The following is a 21,202-nucleotide window of genomic DNA, read 5'->3' as shown; positions in this document are numbered from 1 at the left end:
TGATAAGTGTAATACTATTCTGTGGGATCCCTTCCACTAACTTCTCGTTTCCTCTCTCTTATAATCTCATCAATATATCCTTCCCTGATTCTGAAGTTCTGTTGGGTGAGGGGTGAAGTTGTATGTAATTTTTTTGATGATACAAAAAATAAAAATTTTGTAATGTAAATGGGTTGTTGTGTTGGAGAAGGTTTAGTGGATATTAGTAGGAGGCAACAAGGTTGGGAAGAGTCAGTATGGGAAGTGTAGGTATTCTAAAACAAGTGAAGTGGCAGTGGAATAATAAATGATTTTCACAGTTATCCCACAAATCTTTTACTTCTTTAATGGAGTTTTAACTTTTATGTCAATGTTGCTTGATTGAGTTGTTAAAATCACAACATAGCACTTTATAAAAGAATATTCATTGTCTCACTTACTGCTACACTACTTCCCACATCAACTCCAGAATTTATTTCCAACAAAATAGAAACTCTGTCAGAAAGGCACGTTATTATAAAATAGGAACCCATAACATTGTTAGATAAAAACTTTAAGCCTGCCTAGTTCCCATGCAGTATTATTCATTTATGTACTCAACAAATATTTATTGCTTTTTACATTTTCAGGGATATATCTATTACTAAAATCACTGAGAGATAGAAGAAATTGTAAAAATCTTTCAGACAATATCTGACATGAATGTACAGACTTGTACTCTTATCACATACCAATAGATAAAAATAAAGCTAAAATCTTCTTTACCCTGAAGGGTAATGTAGTAATTTGTGAGTGTAATGAATATATAAAGGAAGTTATAATCACATAGTCATATAAATGAACCATGAACTTCAGTCTCTGGAGAAGGAATATAAAGTCAATATCAAAAACTAGTTCTGGGTTCTCATCCTGACTCTCTCTATTGGTAGTCATGTTACCTCTAGGTCTCTGTAATCTCATCTGTAAAATGAGAATTATGCATCATTTGTTAGCTTTAAAGTGCCTTGAAAACATAAGTTTATATAAGCATAATATAGTAATTAGGAAAAAAATAGGTAAGGAGGAAAAGATAAAGAGAAAAACTTCAAGTTCATCAAACTTAAAATTAAGTTTTGGAGCTATAAATTAAGCTTTAAAATCTTTATTTATTTATTTTTTTTAGATTAAAACCATTAGTTTTTTTTAAAGAAAATAAAATTATGTGATTTTTTCTTTTTTCAGGGCAAGTTGGTACTTTTTGCTTTTGTATAGTTGCTTGCTGTTTTCCAGAGCTGGGTGATGACTAGTAGTACATTTTTATTTAATTGTCATTTTGTTTTCTTTTAGGAATGAAAAAATTCAGTTCTCTAGAGAATAAAAACCTTCAAAAGCTACCATTAGTAAGTAGAGGCCAAGTTCCACTTATTACTTTGCCACCTACAGATGGGTCACTGGACTTAGATTCTTGTTCATATGTGATCAACTGTGACACACAAGAGTCTTCTGGTTCCCCCATGTTCAACTTGTGTGAAGAGTCGGCAGTTCTTTCTTTTAGCTTTGGGCCTGAGGACCAAAGTGAAATTTCTTTGCCTGAGGACCTAGTGAAAGAATCTAGGGAAGAGACTCCAAGGGATGTTTTACTTCTCAGTAATATGTCTACTCAAAGCAAGTGGCTGAAATATCAAAACACCTCCCAATGCAACTTGACTACTCCAAATGGAATTGATAAGAAAGTAACAGCTGGCTTTTTTGCTGAGGATGTTTCTGGGATACATTTTAGTGACATAGGCGAAAGGCAGAACGATGCTATGAATCAAAGCTCCTTAGACTCTGAGCATTTGCAAGTGATAAAAGATATGCTCTATCAACAGCAGCAGAATCTTAGCAGTCAAGATTTGGCTTCCAGAAAGTTAGTACTTTCTTTGAATTTAAAGCAGACATCCAAGACTGAGGAAGTTCAAAATGTGTTAGGAGGGTCCGCCTGCTACAACTACAGTGTAAAAGATTTACAGGTGAGGAAATGTACCAGTCTCTTGGTACATTTTTTCTAATAGTAATTATCTGAATTGCAACAAAAGAATTGCCAAAATTCTGTAATACAAATTTTACTTTTGGAGCAGATGGCTTTTTTTGACCTAAAACTCTAGCTATAGTCGCCTTATCTCCTTTAACTTAAATTCTTTCCTAGTAGTTGTAAACATCAAATGAAATTATGTATTTGAAAGTATCTGGTGCAGTGCTTACTAAGCACATAATAGGTGCTTAGTAAATCATTGCTCCTATTCCTGTTTTCACCACTCCTTCCATTACTGCTATTACTATGATTGTTTTTACTTTTGACTATCAGCTCGGTTTTGCTGATAAGGACATTGTTAGGGTAAAGGTACAACTTATTACATATTAGTTGTGAGTAATTCTTATAGTCATAACCAGAAATAAAGATACATAATGATCCATTCATATCAGTTAAATTTTTCTGGGAAAAAATATTTAAAAGCTTATTATGGGGCAGACAAGAAAAGTTAGTCTTATTTAGGGTTAAACGTGCCATACATAGCTATTCTTGCTACACTTGGTTTCTCATTTAAAATTAGAAAATAATCTTCAACGATTTTAGAAATCAAAAGAAAAATTAGTGTGGTTTTCTTAAACATATCTATGGAAAGTAATTTGCTCATGAGTAAGCAGTATTTTTCTGGAGTTATTATAATAACTTGAATTATTCCATTTCAGGAGATAAACAGTTCTGAGCTATGCTTCCCAAGTGGGCAGAAAATAAAATCTGCTTATCTTCCTCAGAGACAAATTCACATACCAGCTGTTTTTCAGTCTCCTGCTCATTATAAGCAGACTTTTACATCTTGTCTCATAGGTATGACTGTTATACTTTCACTTTATTATGATTGATTGCTGCTTAATGTAAGTAGTAAACTATGAGAGAGTGTAATATCTTATATTGTGAATTTTTGTACTAAATTCTCCACTTGAGATTTGTTATTTTCCATGTTTACTCCAGTTATTACAGTAACTTTTATTCCAACTTTAGATCAAAATTGAATTTTAAAAGTGGGAAATGATAACATTACCTTTTAAAAGTTATAATTATTTATTTCTTTATCTTGTGATGATATTGGCTAACATTTATTGAAACACAGTCCAAGTAGTGCTCTAAGTGCTTTGGTCATTTAATTCTCACAACGATTTTGTCAGTTTGGTACTATTATCACCCACTCTCCTTACGTTATTAGTGTTGAAATTTAAACAGAGATTTCACAGTTACTTCCCCTTAGGCATTAACTGAATTGATGTTGCCACATCAGTTTTTGTATTTAAAGAGTCAGTATTGACCTTTATTATTCCTAGAGTGTTTCTTAATTTTTACTACCCATATATGCCCTGTTGTTTTTGAGGAGAATAATGGTTACTCTGAAATGGTTACTCTGTTGATTTGCTGCTCAAATGATCTGTCCAATGCTGAGAGGCGTGATCAGGTCCCCCAATACTACCATAGAGCAGATGTCTCTTCCGTCACTATGAAATAGGCTCTGTGGAGACAGACATCCTCCTCTTTTCTTTATCTCTGCTGGTGACTCTCCTTGTGTCAACTCACTCCAGTGGCTGGTGGACCATCTGCATGGTGGTTGTGGCATCTAGCCGCCTTCACGGCAGCCATGGTTATCGTGGTGGCTGTGGTGGGCCACCCACATGGAGGAGATGTTTTTGGCCTGCTCCGTGGTGCTGGCAGTGTGCCTGGTTGTGGAGAGTGTCTAATCCTGGTTCCATGCCCTGGGTCCCCGAGGGGGTCCCGAGGTGCTAGCATGGTGTGCCTGGTTGTGGGAGGGGGGTCCTGTCCCCAGCCCCTTACCCTGGGTCTCTAGGCATGCCCCGAGGCGCTGGTGCAGTGTGCCTGATTGTGGGAGGGGGTTTCATTCCCCTTCTCCATGCCTTGGTCCACAGCAGGCCCCAAGGCACTGGTGCAGTGTGCCTGGTGGTAGGAGGGGGATTCGGTCCCCTTCTCCATGCCCTGGGTCCCAGGGCAGACCCCAAAGTGTTGGCACAGTGCGCCTGGTTGTGGAAGGGGGGTCCTGTCCCCAGCCCCTTACCCTGGGTCTCTAGGCATGCCCCGAGGCGCTGGTGCAGTGTGCCTGATTGTGGGAGGGGGTTTCATTCCCCTTCTCCATGCCTCGGTCCACAGCAGGCCCCAAGGCACTGGTGCAGTGTGCCTGGTGGTAGGAGGGGGATTCGGTCCCCTTCTCCATGCCCTGGGTCCCAGGGCAGACCCCAAAGTGTTGGCACAGTGCACCTGGTTGTGGAAGGGGGGTCCAGTCCTCTACTCTATACCTCAGATCCCAGCGTGGGCCTCGAGATGCTGGCATGGTGTACCTGGTTGTGGAAGGGGGATACGGTCCCCTTCGCTATTCCCCAGGTCCCCAGGCAGGACCCGAGGCGCTGGCACAGTGTGCCTAGTTGTGTGGGGGGGGGTGCGGTCCCTGGCTCCATACCCTGGGTCCCAGGGCAGGCCCTGAGGTGCTGACACAGGGTGCCTGGTTGTGGGAGGGGGGTCTGGTCCCCTTCTCCATGCCCCAGGTCCCAGGGTAGGCCCGAGGCGCTGGCACGGGGTGCCTGGTTGTGGGAGGGTGGGTCCAGTCCCAACTCCTTCTCCTGGGTCCCTGGGCAAGCCCTGAGGTGCTGGCATGGTGTGCCTTGTTGTGGGAGGGGGGTCCGGTCCCTTTCTCCATGCCCCAGGTCCCTGGGCAGGCCCTGAGGTGCTGGCATGGTGTGCCTTGTTGTGGGAGGGGGGTCCGGTCCCATTCTACATGCCTCAGGTCCCCAGGTGGTACCGGAGGCGCTGGCAGAGGGTGCCTGGTTGTGGTAGGGGAATCCGGTCCCATTCTCCATGCCTCGGGTCTCTGGGTGGGCCCCAAGGTGCTGGCACTATGTGCCTGGTTGTGGGAGGGGGTCTTGGTCCCCTTCTCCATGCCTTGGGTCCCTGGGTGGGCTCTGAGGTGCTGGCATGGTGTGCCTGGTTGTGGGAAGGGGTTCGGTCCCTGGCTGCTAGCCCCGGGTCCCCGGATGGGCCCCTAGGCATTGGTGTTGTGTGCCTGTATGTGGGAGTGGGGTCCAGTCCCTGGCTCCAATCCTTGGTGTTCCTGGGTGGGGCCCCAAGGTGCTGGTGGTGTGAGTGGGTGTGGGCAGGGGTCCTGCCCCTGGCTCCATCCCTCATGTCCCTTGGTGGGCCCCAAGGCATTCATGGTGTGCCTGGGCCGGAACTAAGTTTTTGTCCTTTGCTTGCTTCTAACCCAGGGGAACTTCCTGTGGGAACCAGTGCTTGAGCTGTGTGGTTGAGGTAAATTGCTGTTTTGCTGCTGTTTCCCTAGGGAAGGCTTTTTGTGGAGCTCAGGGATTAATGGTTGACCTTATAGGTACTTCTGGCTCTCCAGATACTCAGTGCAACTAGGTTGTGTAGAAACTCTGATCTGGGGGCCGAGCCCGTGGCGCACTTGGTAGAGTGCTGCGCTGGGAGCGCGGCAACGCTCCCGCCGCGGGTTCGGATCCTATATAGGACTGACCAGTGCACTCACTGGCTGAGTGCCGGTCACGAAAAAACGACAAAAAAAAAAAAAAAAAAAAAAAAAAAGAAACTCTGATCTGGGCCTGAGTTTTTTCATCGAATTGCACCTCATGCAATTCTGCATTCCTGACCGGTTTCCTCTGAGTGGTCCTGCACTGATTGGAGGGCAGACTGGCTGTCCTTGCTGTATCCCAGTGTTCTCCCAGTGGGCTCATCTCCCCCACCGCTCGTGCTCCAAACACTTCCCATGAGATGGGCCCTGCGCCAGTCCCTTGTGATGACTCACCAGCTTCTGAGTGGCTCCCCTTTTTCAGCTGTTCTGGCTCCTCGCTCCTGCATGGGTCCACGGGAACCCGGTTAGTGGTCTTGCTGTCCTGGGGGCCATCAAAGTCCTTCTCCCTTTCCGCCTCCAAGTAATTCCATCTAAGGGACACAGCTGTGGCTTTTGCCGGCTCCTGCTCCATGTGCTCCAGCATTAAAGTGGCCATGGCCCAAAACGCTGAGAGCAGATTTTTCTTTCTCTCTTCGTGGTTTCTCCTGCCTTCATGAGTTCCATAGGTCTCTCCTCTGCACCTGAGCTCCAGCAGCCCCAGCGTGGCTGATGTTACATTTTTATAGTTGTAAATTCATTGATTTGTGGGAGGGAGTGACACTGGGGACCGTCTATTCCACCATCTTGACCGGAAGTCCCTTATTTTTCTTCAAAAAGTAGAAGTCTTACAAATGACCTTGTCACATTAACTGGAAAATTTTAAATATGATGCATGATTAGGTCTGATTGTTTTGAAGTAAAGGTCAAAACTTGCCTTAAAAAAAATAGACAATAGTATTATGTTGTTGATTCTGTTAAAAGGCCATTTTCAGATTTAGTTAACACGCAGCAGATATGTGATACAAACATGAATTATTTTGTATTTAATTTTCAGTTTTTTTTTTTTTTTTGTAGAACATCTAAACATATTGCTTTTTGGGTTGGCACAAAGGTTGCACAAAGCTCTTTCAAAAGTTGACATGTCATTCTACACATCATCAAGAGGAGAGAAATTGAAAAACATAGAAAATAATGTGCCACTCTGCCATCATAATCAACCTGCAAAACTTGTCATGGTTAAAAAGGAAGGTCCAAATAAGGTAAAGTTCCCGCCTCCCTTTCCCCCACCCCACCAAATACTTGTCTTATAAAAAGTTTAGGTACGTATTGCATTATGACAGACTTAAAGAGTTAGTCTTGATTAGGAGCCTTTTTTTTTTGGAAGTGTTAGTAACTTAACATGTAGTAAGCTCTCAAATTTTTATTGGAAGAATGATCTGTGTTCGAGGACACAAAAATGAGTTAAGATCAACCTTTAAGTTGCTTATGAACTTATTGTATGGTCGTGTACAGAGAGAGATACATAAAAGAAAATTTTCTGTGGTACTATAACTGATGAAGTAGGAGGGATATGCTCAAGTTACAGTGAGAGCACTGTGAAGGGAAGTGTGTCCCAACCTGAGGGCTTAGAGAGTGAATTCAGAGATGAGTCTGAAAGAAATGAAATCCCCAGTACAGGTAACAGATAAGATCAGAGGAACAGAAAAACATGTTGACAATTTATATTGCTGGTAACATATTGTGGAGGAAGCTAGGTTAGTAAAATGTATGTTGATTGATGGCTTGTACAGACTGCTTTCACTAATAATAATACAGTTTTCCTCCACCGTTTGCGTATCCTACTTCATCATTATTGGATGTTTAAATTTGGATTTGGGTCTGGCCATTTAGCACAGTGTGGTGCTGATAACACCAAGGGCCAGGGCAGCCAGCTGCCAAAAAAAAAAAAAAAAATTGGATTTAAATTTAGTTGTCAAGGCTAGAATTCATACATAATAATGTAACCATAGAGTAAAATATTATATAGCCACTAAATTTCTTTATTTTCTTTCTAAGATTGTTTGATGTCATAGTTACATGCTCATACTATGTTGTTGGGTATAAGAATTAGGTTACAGAGTAGAAAATATATCATTTGCGTTTTGTTTTAAAAAAAATAGGAGAGTACTTTAAAAAGTTCATGAAAAGATTCATATATCTTATAATTTTTTTTCCATGGACTTTTTGAAGTACCCTCACATACGTGTGTATATCTTTGTGTGTGTGTATGTGTGTCTACTTATGTGAGGAAAAAGATGGAAAGAAATGCATAAAATATTGCTTGTAGTTGTTTCTGGGCAGTTTTCAAGTTGTCTATAGTGAACATTTTTAATCGGAAACCAAATTTTCAAGTAAGGTTTTATTCTCAAAATAATGTAATCTTTTGTTTTTTTATTTATGTTTATTGTAACAAAGTTGATTGTACATATCTGTAGGGTACAGAATTGAACATCAATATTCGTGTGAAATATGTGACGCTCACATCAGAATAATTACTATATTCAATAATATACACTATCATTGCTCTTCATGGCCCTTTTCCCATTCCTTACTTCCAATAACATAATCTTTTGATGAAGAGAAAATAAATGGAAAAGTAGGTGGTTTTAAATTTTTATTGTTTAAATTAGTTAAGTTGTATGGTGACTAATTGTTTTAGTCCGTTTTGTGTTGCTATAAAAGAAACACCTGAGAGTGGGTAATTTATAAAGAAAAGAGATTTATTTGGCTTACGATTCAGGGACAGCTGCATCTGGCACAGGCCTCAGGCTGCTTCTACTCATGGCAGAAAGCGGCAGGCAGCCGGCAGGTACAAACAGATCACATGGTGAGAGGAAGCAAGAGAGAGAGAGAAGATGCCAAGGTCTTTTTAAGCAACGAGCTCTCGCGGGAACTAATCAAGTGAGAACTCACTCATTAATTCCCCCTCCCCCAGGGAGAGCATTAATCTATTCATGAGGGATCCGCCCCCATGACTCAATCAGTTTCCAACACTGCCACATTGGAGATCAAATTTCCAAGTGAGTTTTGGAAGGGACAACACATCCAAACTCCATCACTAATTTACTGAAGTACATTAATGCCAAGCAGTTTTTATTATTAAAGTCTTGACCTACATAAAAACAATAGAAAAATAAAAGCATTTTTCTTCACCAATTTTTAATATCTTTTTTTTCCCTTAGGGTCGTCTCTTTTATGCATGTGATGGACCCAAAGCTGATCAATGTAAATTTTTCAAATGGCTTGAGGAAGTGACTCCAGGATATTTAACACAGGAAGAATCTCTACCTAGCATTGTTTTAAGTGATATTAAGAGTATTGGCTTGTACTTAAGAAGTCAAAAGATACCACTCTATGAGGAATGCCAGCTTTTGGTGAGGTATGTTATATAATACCAAATAATTGCCTATAATTGTATTAGAGAATAGCAACCATCACAGAATTATCATTAGTTTTAAAAGAGGCTGAGATAGGAAAAGTCTCTAAAAGAGTACCTGTTTGTATAACTGTTAAATGGGAATAAATCTTTAAAGTTATTTTGACCCCCTCTAAACATTATGCAGTGTCAGCAATGTCAAGATAATTGGCAGGATGCTATTTTTCTAGCCATTTTTATGTACAGTCAGGGCTATTCTTCACAATCTTAAGAGAAACCCTATTGAACAAACCATAGGAATAATTTTTCTCAGTGCAGGCTAATAGGTAAGTTATTATTCACAAGCCTGAACTACGTATCTTGTAGGATAATAGAATGCTACTTTTTGGAAACATATCTTTTATAAAACTGAGATTACTCAAAAAGTAAACATACTGACCGTTTGCATGGTAATTTAATAATAACAGTAACCTTTATTGGGAGCTTATATATGCCAGGCCCTCTTCTAAGCACTTTGCATGTATTATTTCATGTAATCATCACAATAACCTATAAGATGTGGAGATAATGGGGATGTTATTATTCCCATTTTACAGCTGTAGAAAATGAGATGGTCTGTCTTTTAGATACTTTTCTTATCTCAATCTTTTTTAAAACCAATGACAATTCTATGAAGGTTGTTTTCTTATTTTGACAGAATAATTTATATTTTGTATTCATGTGTGAAAGGATATAAACATATATACAACCCTAGTTCTTTCCTTTTCATACTGTACCTTAAAGATTTTGAAAAAATTTGTACCTTAATATTAAAATTCATTTTTAATTTTTGGTCTTTTTTTAGAAAAGGATTTGATTTTCAGAGAAAACAGTACGGCAAACTAAAGAAGTTTACGGCTGTAAATCCTGAGTTTTACAATGAACCAAAAAGCAAACTTTATCTAAAGCTGAGTCGGAAGGAAAGTTCTTCAGTTTATAGCAAAGGTAAGTAGATGTGATCATGTTAGTGTTTCAGTCTAGCCTTGTATCTCCATTCCATATAGCTCTATAAATTCTTTATATTAAAGAGAATTTTAAAAGTATAGTTTAATAGTGTTACATATTGTATTTTATTACTGTATAATAAATTAGACCATTTCTAAAAATCATTTTAATATTTTAGGGCTTTTTTCTAAACTTTATTAAAAGAATACTAAAAACTGAAAACTGTTTTAATTTTGTTTAAAAAGTTACACTAAGTTCTTGGTTGGCATCATATAAATAAGTATATTGATTCAACTGTACTCTGACCTAATATTTATATTTAAGCTGAAAAATGTAATGTTTATTGGTACTTCTTTCATTGTCTCCACATATTGACAACACTGGACCCTAAATTTTGTATTCTTGGAAATAAAATCGTTTAAACAGAGTTTTTTAAAGGAGCATAGGTATAATAAATTGGATTAATCATTATCTTTTGGTTTCTTGTCATTGGTTCTCACACAGCTTGCTTTTATTTAGTTATTTAATTGCTTAAAATAATGTAAGTATCTGTGAACCCATAAATCAAAGCAAAATCTAATAACTTAATACTAACGTCCATTTAATATAAATTAAACCCACTAACTCATCTGGCTGTCTCTCCTAACCCAAGGTAATTATTTTGATTCTTGTCATCATCAACTTCTTGCTTTCCTTTGCATATAGATTTATATAAATGAATTCCTAAAGAGCATTTTAAAAATTTTCAGTTTTGTTTAACCTTATTAAAATGATATTCTGTGTACAGTCTTTTGGAATTTATATTTTTCACTTAATGTATTGCTGTAATTTATTTATATTATTTGGTGCTGCTCTAGAGTCTAGATTATTTGTTTTGACTATTGTATAATATTTTATTTTGTGAATATGCTGCAGTTCATTCATTCAGTCTCCCGTTGATGGTCATTTGGGTTTCTAAGTTTTGCCATTGTGAACAATGTGCTATGTATGAGTATTCTTGTATTCTCTTGTAGATGTGGAAGTTTCTTCTGAATATAATTCTATAAATGAAAATGTTGCGTTACAGGATGTGAAAATGCTTTATATATCTTTAGGTTTTAATGGCAAACTGATTTCTAAAGTAGTTATATCAATTTATACTCATACTATCAAAGTATAAGAGATCTTATGTATCAGCCTACTTATATGGGTGTGAAATGATCTCATTGTGGTTTTAGTTTGCATTTCTCTGCTCACCAATTATATTGAAATGCTCTTCATGTACATATTATCTATATGTGTTTCTTTTCACCTATTTTACTATTGGGTTCTTTGTAAACTTTTTTATTTATGTAATTTCTTTACATATTTTTCATGTTAATTCTTTGTTGATCATGTATACTGAGAATATCTGTTCCCAGTGTGTTTCATGTCTTTCACTTCCTTTAAGGTATCTTTAGATAAACAAATATTCTTAATTTTAGGATAGTCAGATTTATTAGTCTTTCTTTTTTTTTGGACAATGATTTTTGTGTTTTATTATAAAAATTTTCTCCTGTGCTAAGGTCTAAAATTATTTACCTATATTTTGTACTGAGTGTTTTATCTTTTTCTTGACCAGCACTCAGCCAGTGAGCGCACTGGCCATTCCTATATGGGATCCGAACCCGCGGCGGGAGCGTCGCCGCGCTCTCAGCGCAGCACTCAACCAAGTGCGCCACAGGCTCGGCCCTGTACTGAGTGTTTTAAAGTTTTGTTTTTCACCTTCTTAAATCCATTTGGAGTTTTTTTTTTTTTTGTATATAGGTGAGATGTGGATCTAAGTTCATCTTTTTCTTTATAGTTACCAGTTTTGCTGGAAAACTAACCATTTTTTAGTGATTAGTCTCTGTTTTCCTCTCTGATCTGAAATGCTACCTCTGTCATACATAATCAAGTTCAAAGTAGCCTAGGTCTGTTTCTGGACTCTCTATTTTATATTATTGGTCAATTTGCCTATCCTTGTGCCAATCCCACACTATCTTAATTACTGTAGTTTCTTAAGTCCTGATCCAGATAGTGCAAGTTCCCCCTCCTTGTTCTTCTTAGATGTGAAGAACATCTTTGTCCTTCTTTGTCCTTCTCTCTTCCATATGTATTTTAGAGTAATCTTATCAAATTTCATGAAAATAACCTGTAGGGATCTTGATTGGAATGGTATCTATAGATCAACTTGGGGAGGGATGACATTTTTTAAATAGTAAGTTTTATTATCCATGAACTTGCTATATCTGTTTATTTAAATCTTTTATAACGTCTTGTAATACAGTTTTACAAATTTCTCTGTGGAGGTCTTTAACCTTTTTTTAAAAGATTTATTTATAGACACTTTATATTCTCTGATACTATCATATTATTTGTATTTTTGTTCTCTTGATCAGTCTCGCCTGAGGTTTATATATTTTGTTAGTTTTTTCAAAGAACCAACTTTTGGCTTTGTTGATCAGAAGATCAGCAAAGTATCTTTGTTTTGTTTTCATTGTTGACTTCCATTCTTATTTTTATGACCTTTTCTGTTTTGTTCGGGTATAGTACAGTGTTCTTTTTCACACATCTTAGGTGGTTGCTTAGCTTGTTAATTTTGAGGCTTTCTTCTTTTCTAATTTAATTAGTCAGGTTGTAAATTTCCCTCAAAGTACCACTGTACTTTTGCTGAAGTAATTTTTTCCTTATAATTCAGATTTTTAAATTTTCCATTATGATTTCTTTTTTAACCTGTGAGTTATTTAGCATATGTTTTAATATTCAAATATGTAAAGAATTTCTATTCTGTATTTTTGTTAATTAACTTCTGACTTAATTGTGTTATGGGCAGACATTATGGTTTTCATACTATTTAAAGTTTATTAAGATTTTCTTAATGGTATAATACATGAGAAATATATCTAATTTTCTCTAATTGTTGGATGTAGAATACTTTAGCCATCAGGTGAAGCTTATTAAGTGTCTTCTCCAGATCTTCTATAGTCTTGCCAATTTTTTATGGCAGTTATCTATCAGTAATCAAGGGAGATAAGTTGAAATCTGCCTCTATCGTGTACTTTCTTTGTGTTATTTTATTACTTTTTGCATTTTATATATTGAGTATTTTATTAGGCACATATATGTTTTAAATTACTATTATCTTCTTGGTAAATTGAAACTTTTAGCATTATGTAGAGACCCTCACCATCTCTAATACATTTTATTAAAATCTATTAATACAGATATACCAAGTTATCATTATGTAGAGAGTCTCACCATCTCTAATAATTATTTCTGCTTTTCCTTCATTTTTTAGTGGTTGGTCATGCAGACTATTTATTAATATCAATATACCAAGTTTATTTTGACTAGTATTTGCTTGATGTCATTTTTCAACCTTTTTTCACCTTTTTGTGTTCTTATAGGTGTGTCCCTTTTAAATAGCATATGTCTCAATTTTTAAAATTTGACTTGTAAATGGAATAAGCTCAGTAGTTAAGTTTATTATAATTGAAATACTTGGGTATGTTTCTACAACCTTAAATTATTATTTCTGTTCATTCTACCTTATGTTCTTTTAAATACTTTTTTGCCTTTAAAAAAAAACAAACACAAAAGATAGTTAAATCTTACCCCTCCCCACAATAAAACAAGTACTTAGAAAGCACTCATATTCCTTGGTTCTTTCCCTGATCCTTCCCCTCACTATTCCTTACCCCTGCCCCCAGTTGACACCATACAGACTAGTGCTACTCAAAGTATGGTCTGCAAGCTGGTTCTGGTCTGTAGCCTTACTGGTTTCCAAAGAGAGGTGAGGAATTGCTCCAGAATGTAAATCGTCTATGTCATTCAGAAGACTGTTTAGTTCAGCTGTGTTTTGTTTTATTTGTAGCAAGATTTTCTGAATAAAGGAAGAATTATGTTGGTTTGTTTAATTATATTGTGGCACAAACTTCTTGTTGTAGACCAATAACAAACCATTAGTACAGGCTACTTTGAGTAGTGCTAGTCTAAACATGTAATTTCTGGATTAGTAAGGGTCTATTTTCTATTCTAGGTTCTAAGTTCTTTTCCTTTAATACTTTTGACCTACAAAAATAGCAATTTCATATGTTTTTGCTGTTGAAAAATCTGATGGCACTCTGATTCTTTATGTTTGTTCATGTTTGTTTATGTTTGTTTTTTCAGGCTAGAAGCTTTAGAATTTTCTCTATGACTTTGATAGTTGTATATTTCCCTATAATTGTGTCTCACTGTGGGCTTTTCCTTTTTTCTCCTCTTGGGCGCACTATTGGCCTTATAAATCTAAGGACCTTTATCTTTTTTTAATTCTGGGAAATTGATCTTCATTATTTCTTCAAATAATCTTCCTCTTTATCTCTTTATTTTCTCTCTCTTTTCTTTTTAGGTCTTTTATTAGTTAGTATTTCTGAATCTGTCTTCCAGATCTCTTAACTTTTCTATTTTGTGGGGTTTTGTTTTTTGTTTTCCTTTTGAAATGCATCTTCACTACGGTCTTCTGGATTGCTTATTTATTCCTCAAATATATCCATTCTTGTATTTATCAATTATAACTTCATTTCAACTGCCATATTTTTCCAACTTAATATTTTTGTTCATTTCTTTTCCACATTTTCTTCTTATTTTACATTGCTACTACCTTCTGTTATCTCTTTTTATACCTTTCCAGGCTAAATGTCAATTTTTTACCCTTCTGTTTTTGTATTTCCTTTTCTGTAGGAATCTATAATTCAGTATGCTTTTCTTTTGAAGTGTTTGTGTTCCTCACATGTCTCATTATTTTGGCCTGTGAACTCATATTCTCCTGGTGGTATCAGCTAGTCTTTGTGGCAATGAATATTGGGGAAGACCCACCCCAGTCTTGTCAGCTCCAATGAGGAAGAAGCAACGTTAAGAAGAAACATTTCTTATATTGCAAAATTCTTTAGCTCTAAGAGATTGGAGAGAATGATGTGGGGTAGAGACTGCCTGTGATCAGTTAGTTGTCACCTGCTTTTCTCTGCTCTTTACACAGAGAGCTTGCTGCCTTGATTTTTTTCCAAAGGATTTCTGAACCAGAAGTGTGAATTGCCCTATGAATGGGTACACCCTATTTGTCCCAGTGCAACTGGGAGTGGGAGAGAGGCCGGGGATGGAAAATAAGAACAGAACTCCAACAGCCTTTCCACCTTTTTTGATCTCCTCTTCCACAGCCCTGCTCGGATACCTTTCTATCGTAGGCCAAAACCACCTCAGGGACACCCCCCCCCCCCATTCAAAACAGCCTCTCCAACTCCGGGGTTTTTCCATAGCTTTATGTACTTCCCTCTGTTCCCTCCAGGAAGGGAGCTAGTGATCATACTGTGCCATTCAGCATCTTGGTTTGGAATTAAAATTAGGAAGCCCCCTAAGCATTTCAAATGTGTTTATTTAAGAATTTTATTGAGTATTTTTCGTGCATGTTTTGAATTATGTTATTAATTCAGTAAGCAAAAAAAATTTGTAATGTGGCCTTCTTAGGAAACTTCTGTGCAGGACCATTATGTTTTTATTTTTTTAATTTATATTACATATAAGATATTCATGAAGTGGTTGAAGTTTTAGAAATTGAACATTCAAAAAAGGTTTTTAAAATAATTAAACAAGTAATACATAAATATATACAATGAAAAATCAAGAAATAAAGAAACAGTATGTATTAGTTAAACATGAAAATTTTTCTTTAATACCTTTGATTTTCACTTTCTTGTAGGTTACCATTTGAAAGTGCATAGTAATTGCTGCTTAGATATGTATAATCTCAAAGTTCTCTTTCATCTTCATAACTGTTTGTACTCTTCTTCACTCTAATCCCCCATTCCTATTTGCAGCAGGGAAAATTTAAGATGAATCCTATCGGGTAGATTTTGTCTAGTAATTTTTAAACTAGTTTGGGTATTAAAATCTTAGTCACTGCTTAGTTTAAGGTCCATCTTTCAGAGCTTCCACACCTTTCTCATTTTTTAAAAGCCTGTTCCTCCCTGGACGTAATTCTGATTTCACAAAATTCACCTGCTAATTGCTAGGCAGTTGCAAGAGGGGAGGAAGGTCACCTTTTCTGAAAGAGGGCTTGTCAGTGGAAATGGGATCATTATGTTGCTATTTTGCGGCTATTTTTCAGCTTACTGGAATTGCTAACATCCTTTCTGATCTAATCATTGGCACTGTTGCAATTGCCAATGCCTTGGCCGTTGGTTTTGTTAGCCTAAACTGAGTCTAATACTACTTTCTTTTGCAGTATGTTAGATGGTTGCTATGATCTGAATGTGTCCCCTCAAAATTCATACGTGATAGCACTAAGACATAGAGCCCTTAAGTCATGAGGGCTCTGCTATCATGAGTGGGATTAGTGTGACCTTATAAAAGAGATAGAAGGGAGTGCCCTAGCTCCTTTGGCCCCTTCTGCCACATGAGGACACAGCCTTCTGCCTCTCTGTCATGTGAGGATACAGCAAGTGGCTCCATCCATGAAGCAGAGAGAGCAAGACTTCACCAAATGCCAAATCTGCTGGAGCCTTGATCTTGAACTTCCTAGCTTCCAGAACTGTGAGAAATAAATTTCTATTATTTATAAATTATTCACCAAAGGCATTTTGTTATAGCAGCCTGAACAGATGGAAACAGTGGTCTTATGTGTCAACTCATGTCCTGCCTTCTTAGGCCTTCTGTAGGTTCATGCAAAACCCCATTTTACCAAACTCAGCTTCCTGTGCAATGTCACTGGCCTCTTTCTGGCTCATCAAGTCATTCTGCCATCTCTTTAAAGTCTGGGGCACTGGATTAGGAATGCAGAATCTGATGTTGTTTATTTTTGTTCAGGAGCACTCCCAACCTCAGGTTAACAGTTTGATGAGTATTGATGCAGTTTAGATGTGTTATCCCCTCCAAAACTCACGTGGAATTTTGATCCCCAATGTGGCAGTGTTGGAAACTGATTGAGTCATGGGGGAGGATCCCTCATGAATGGATTAATGCTCTCCCTGGAGGAGGGGGGATAAATGAGTGAGTTCTCACTCTATCAGTTCCCGCGAGAGCTTGTTGTTTAAAAGACCCTGGCACCTTCTCTCTCTCTCTTGCTTCCTCTCTCGTGCTTCTTCTCACCATGTGATCTGCTTGTACCTACTGGCTGCCTGCCACTTTCTGCCATGAGTAGAAGCAGTCTGAGGCCCATGCCAGATGCAGCTGTCTCAGAATCGTAAGCCAAATAAACCCCTTTTCCTTATAAATTACCCAGTCTCAGGTATTTCTGTTATAGCAACACAAAACGGACTAAAACAAGTATCTTTCCAGAACTTTATTTCTAAGCATGTCTAGGTATATGTATACATGTAGATGTATTTAGACATGTATGTACATATATATAATTTTTAAATATATAGGACCATACTGTATGTGTCTGTGTAGTATAAATATACATACATATATGTATGTGTAAATATATATTTATATGAACTATTTATATATTGTATCTAATTTTTATTTTGGAGATTTTCCATGATAGATTGCTTATTCTTAACCAGAGGTTGTACTTCCCTCTAGAAAACATTTAGAGATATGACTGGGGCCACTACTGGTACTTAAATGTCTGGGTCCAAGTACACAAAATATCCTGTGATGCATATATTCCTCACATGGTGAGAAATTTTTCCACCCCAAAATGCCAGTGGCATTCTTGAGAAACACTAAGATAAACATATCACATTCTTTTTAACTATTGCATAAAAGTCTGCAGTATAGGTGTGCCATAATTTATTAAGTCACTTCCTACTGATGGGTATTAAGCTACACCTTTCAAATACCATAGTCAGATTTCCCACCCTTTTAATACTAATACAATGGGGATTAAGTTTCAACATGAGTTTTGGAAGGGACAAACATTCAAATCATAGCAATAATGCATACAAATATTAAATATTTTATTTTAACTTAAAGTATATGAGTATATTTTTATTTAATGATCTTCTGATGAAAAATCAAGGCTTTTTCTTTGAATATGGGATTTTTGATTGAAGATTCTTTTTATCTTTCCTGTATAAACTAAGGATTTCCCTTTTGAATTCCTTAACATGGAATAAGAACTGAAAGGTACTTGAGAAGCAATCTAAGTGGAGAATCATTATAGGTTTTTTTCAATATCTTTTCTAATGGTTTACATTTATCTCACCTGCACTAGAGTCATAGCAATTTTTTTAAGCAAATTTAAGTGTTTCTAAATTATTTACTTTAGTTTTTCTAAAATAGCAATTCTTTTCTTCATACTCATTGTTTCCATTAATACATGATTAAGTTATAATAATAAATAAAACTAGTATAAATAAGTTTTAGAACAGATACAATTGGTTCTTTGTGAATATAAACGCAACTGGTGGTAGAAATATTGTACAGGTACTATGGAAAGTAGCCGGCTAGCTAGGGGTGCTTGGTGTACTGTGGAGATGAGTAGGCGTGTGATACAGAAAGAAAGAATAACATCAGTTAATCTGGAGTCAGTTAAGTGGAAGCCTATTAAAAGAATGTGTATTCTATCCATGGACTACTGACTTCATTTGAGCATGGGGAAACCATTACATCACAGCGTATCTTTTTAGATTAATATTCTATCTTAGGAAAGTGTGATGTAGCTATAAAGCTTATTACAAGAGAAAGATGATTTAGATGTTGACTTCTTTGCTTTATTTATATATTTTTTAGTAATTATAAAACTAACTTTAAAAACATAAAACTAATCAAGTTACAGACATGCAAATAAAATATTATATGTTCCAGTCTTAGTTTAGGTGGAATCTTATAGATTATAATAACCAATTCCATTTTTTTTTTTTTTTTTTTTTTTAAAAAACAACATGGGAATAATCGTTGAAGAAATCCAAATTTAGCTTTGGGTTGAGCAAAGTTCTACATACTTTAAAAAAAAGTTTGTCTTTATCAGATACATGGTTTGCAAATATTTTCTCCCATTTTATAGGTTGCCTTTTTATTTTGATTGTTGCAGTGCAGAAGCTTTTTAGTTTGATGTAGTCTCACTTTGTCTTACTTTGTTTGTGCTGCTATAACAAAATAACACAGCCTGTATAATTTCTAAAGACAGAAATTTATTTCTCACAGTTCTGGAGGCTGAGACGTCTAAGATCAAGACACTGGTAGTTTTGTTGTCTGGTGAGGGTAATGTCTCTGCATCCAAGGTGACACTTTGAACACTGTGTCCTTACATGGCAGAAGGCAGAAGGGCAAAAAGGACGAACTCCCTCTGGCAAGTCCTTTTATAAGGGTACCTAATTCCATTCATGAGGGTTCCACTCTCCTGACTTAATCACCTGAAAATCCCACCTCTTACTATTGTCACATTGGCGAAGTTTCAACATGAATTTTAGATGGAGCGCAACACTTAAATCATAGCATGGTTATTTATTTTTCTTTTGTTTTCTGCTTTTGGTGTCATATCCAAAAAAACATTGCCAGTACCAAACCGTATATCTGATAAGGGGTTAATATTCAAAATATGTTATAAAAACTTAATTAAATAGTAAGAAAACAAATATTTGGATTAAAAAATGGGGAAAGGACCTCAATAAGCATTTCTCCAAAGAAGACACACAAATGACCAACAGGTTTATGGAAAAGTGTTCAACATCACTAATCATCAGGGAAACGTGAATCAAAACCACAATGAGATATCACCTCAAATCTGTTAGAATGGTTGATATAAAAAAGACAAAAGATAGAAAGTCTTGGTGAGGATATGGAGAAAAGGGAATCCTCGTACACTGTTGATGGGAATGTAAACTGGTTCAGTCATTATGGAAAACAGTATGGAGGTTTCTCAAAAAACTAAAACTAAAAATAGATCCAGCAATCCCACTTCTGAGTATATATCTGAAGGAAATAAAATCAGTATCTTGAAGAAATATCTGCATTCCCATGTTCACTGTAATATTATTCACAATAACCAAGACATGGAAACAACCTAAGTATCTTATATATACAATGGAATATTATTCAGCTTTGAAAAAGAAAGAAATCCTCCTATTTGCAACAACATGCATGAACTTGGAGATCATTATGCTAAATGAAATATGCCAGACACAGAAAGACAAATATTACATGGTATCACATATATGTGGAACCTAAAATAGAGAAACAGGGTAGAATGGCGGTTGCCAGAGGCTGGGGGTGGAATGGGGGCTGGGAGAAACGGGGAGATGTTAGTCAAAGGATACAAACTTTAGTTACAAGATGAATACACTCTAGAGATCTAATGTACAGCATGGTAACTATAGTTAATAATAATGTATCGTATACTTGAAATTTGCTAAGGGAGTAGATCTTAAGTGTTCTCACTATAAAAAAAAGTTAGCTATGTCAGGTGATGGATAAGTTAATTAGCTTGATTGTAGGAATACTTAAAACACCATGTTGTACATGTTAAATATACACAATTTTTAATTGTCAATCATACTTCAGTAAAGCTGAGAAAAAATGTTTATCTTTTCAGATGATCTTTGGGTGGTTTCAAAAACCCTAGACTTTGAACTGGATACTTTTATTGCATGTAGTGCTTTCTATGGACCATCATCTATCAATGAGGTAGAGCTTCTACCTTTGAAAGGCTATTTCCCTTCTAATTGGCCCACTAATGGTAAGTACCTTGATCATCTTAATTTATATTTAAAAAGAATGATAGTCATAGGATATACTATGAGCAAGAATGCTGTGTGTGGGATTGTTTTATTAAAGCCAACAAAAGGAAAATACCACAGGAGGGTGTATCTGCATGCATTAAACCAGTTTATCAAAAAATTTTAAAACATTGGAGGGGAGGCAGAAGCTCCACAGAGATCACACGCCCTGCCGTGCTGGAGCAAGACCCAACAGGTAGGCCTCACCGCCGCCACCTGACTCCATCCCCAGCCCGGCTGAGTGCGCGGAGAGCAGGGAGACGTACAGCAGGGGAGGTGGAAGATCTGCAGAGACCACATGCCCGGCGGTTCCAGCGTGTGACACTGCAGCCCAGCCGACTGCGCACAGAGCAGGGAGACATCCAGCAGGGGAAGCAGAAGCTCCGCAGAGACCACACATCCTGTGGTGCCAGCACGTGACCCAGGAGGTAGGTCTCACCGCTGCCACCCGACTCCATCCCCAGCCTGGCCAAGTGCACGCTGACCAGAGAGGCAGCTCCCCAGAGAGGCCCAAGACCCTAGGCAACCACACACACAAGGCACTAGTGGCCAACTGAGCAGACACTGAGGTAGCCATACCAAATTGGCAACCCCAGCAACATTCTAGCCAGACAATAGTGTCAAACCAGTGGACTGTGAAACCCCCTACCACAATGACTAAACATCAAAGGAAAGATACCAGAAATATGAAAAATCAAGAAAGT

The 21,202-nt window shown here is 37.2% G+C and overlaps 1 protein-coding gene across 1 annotated transcript in view; it reads left to right on the top strand.

Annotated features, from left to right (window-relative positions):
• ZGRF1 (zinc finger GRF-type containing 1) overlaps window positions 1-21,202 on the top strand; it is a 97,662-nt gene that overhangs the window by 27,202 nt on the left and 49,258 nt on the right. Inside the window, exons 9-13 of the mRNA XM_063107470.1 lie at window positions 1,306-1,970; window positions 2,692-2,830; window positions 6,477-6,661; window positions 8,624-8,820; window positions 9,662-9,801. Coding sequence (XP_062963540.1) covers window positions 1,306-1,970; window positions 2,692-2,830; window positions 6,477-6,661; window positions 8,624-8,820; window positions 9,662-9,801 — 1,326 coding nt within the window. The remainder of the gene's footprint in view (window positions 1-1,305; window positions 1,971-2,691; window positions 2,831-6,476; window positions 6,662-8,623; window positions 8,821-9,661; window positions 9,802-21,202) is intronic.

The sequence above is a fragment of the Cynocephalus volans genome, chromosome 9 (genome assembly GCF_027409185.1).
Source record: "Cynocephalus volans isolate mCynVol1 chromosome 9, mCynVol1.pri, whole genome shotgun sequence".
Taxonomy (NCBI): domain Eukaryota; kingdom Metazoa; phylum Chordata; class Mammalia; order Dermoptera; family Cynocephalidae; genus Cynocephalus; species Cynocephalus volans.
Note: the sequence above shows the minus strand (reverse complement) of the source record. Positions and strands in the feature narration are given on the sequence as shown.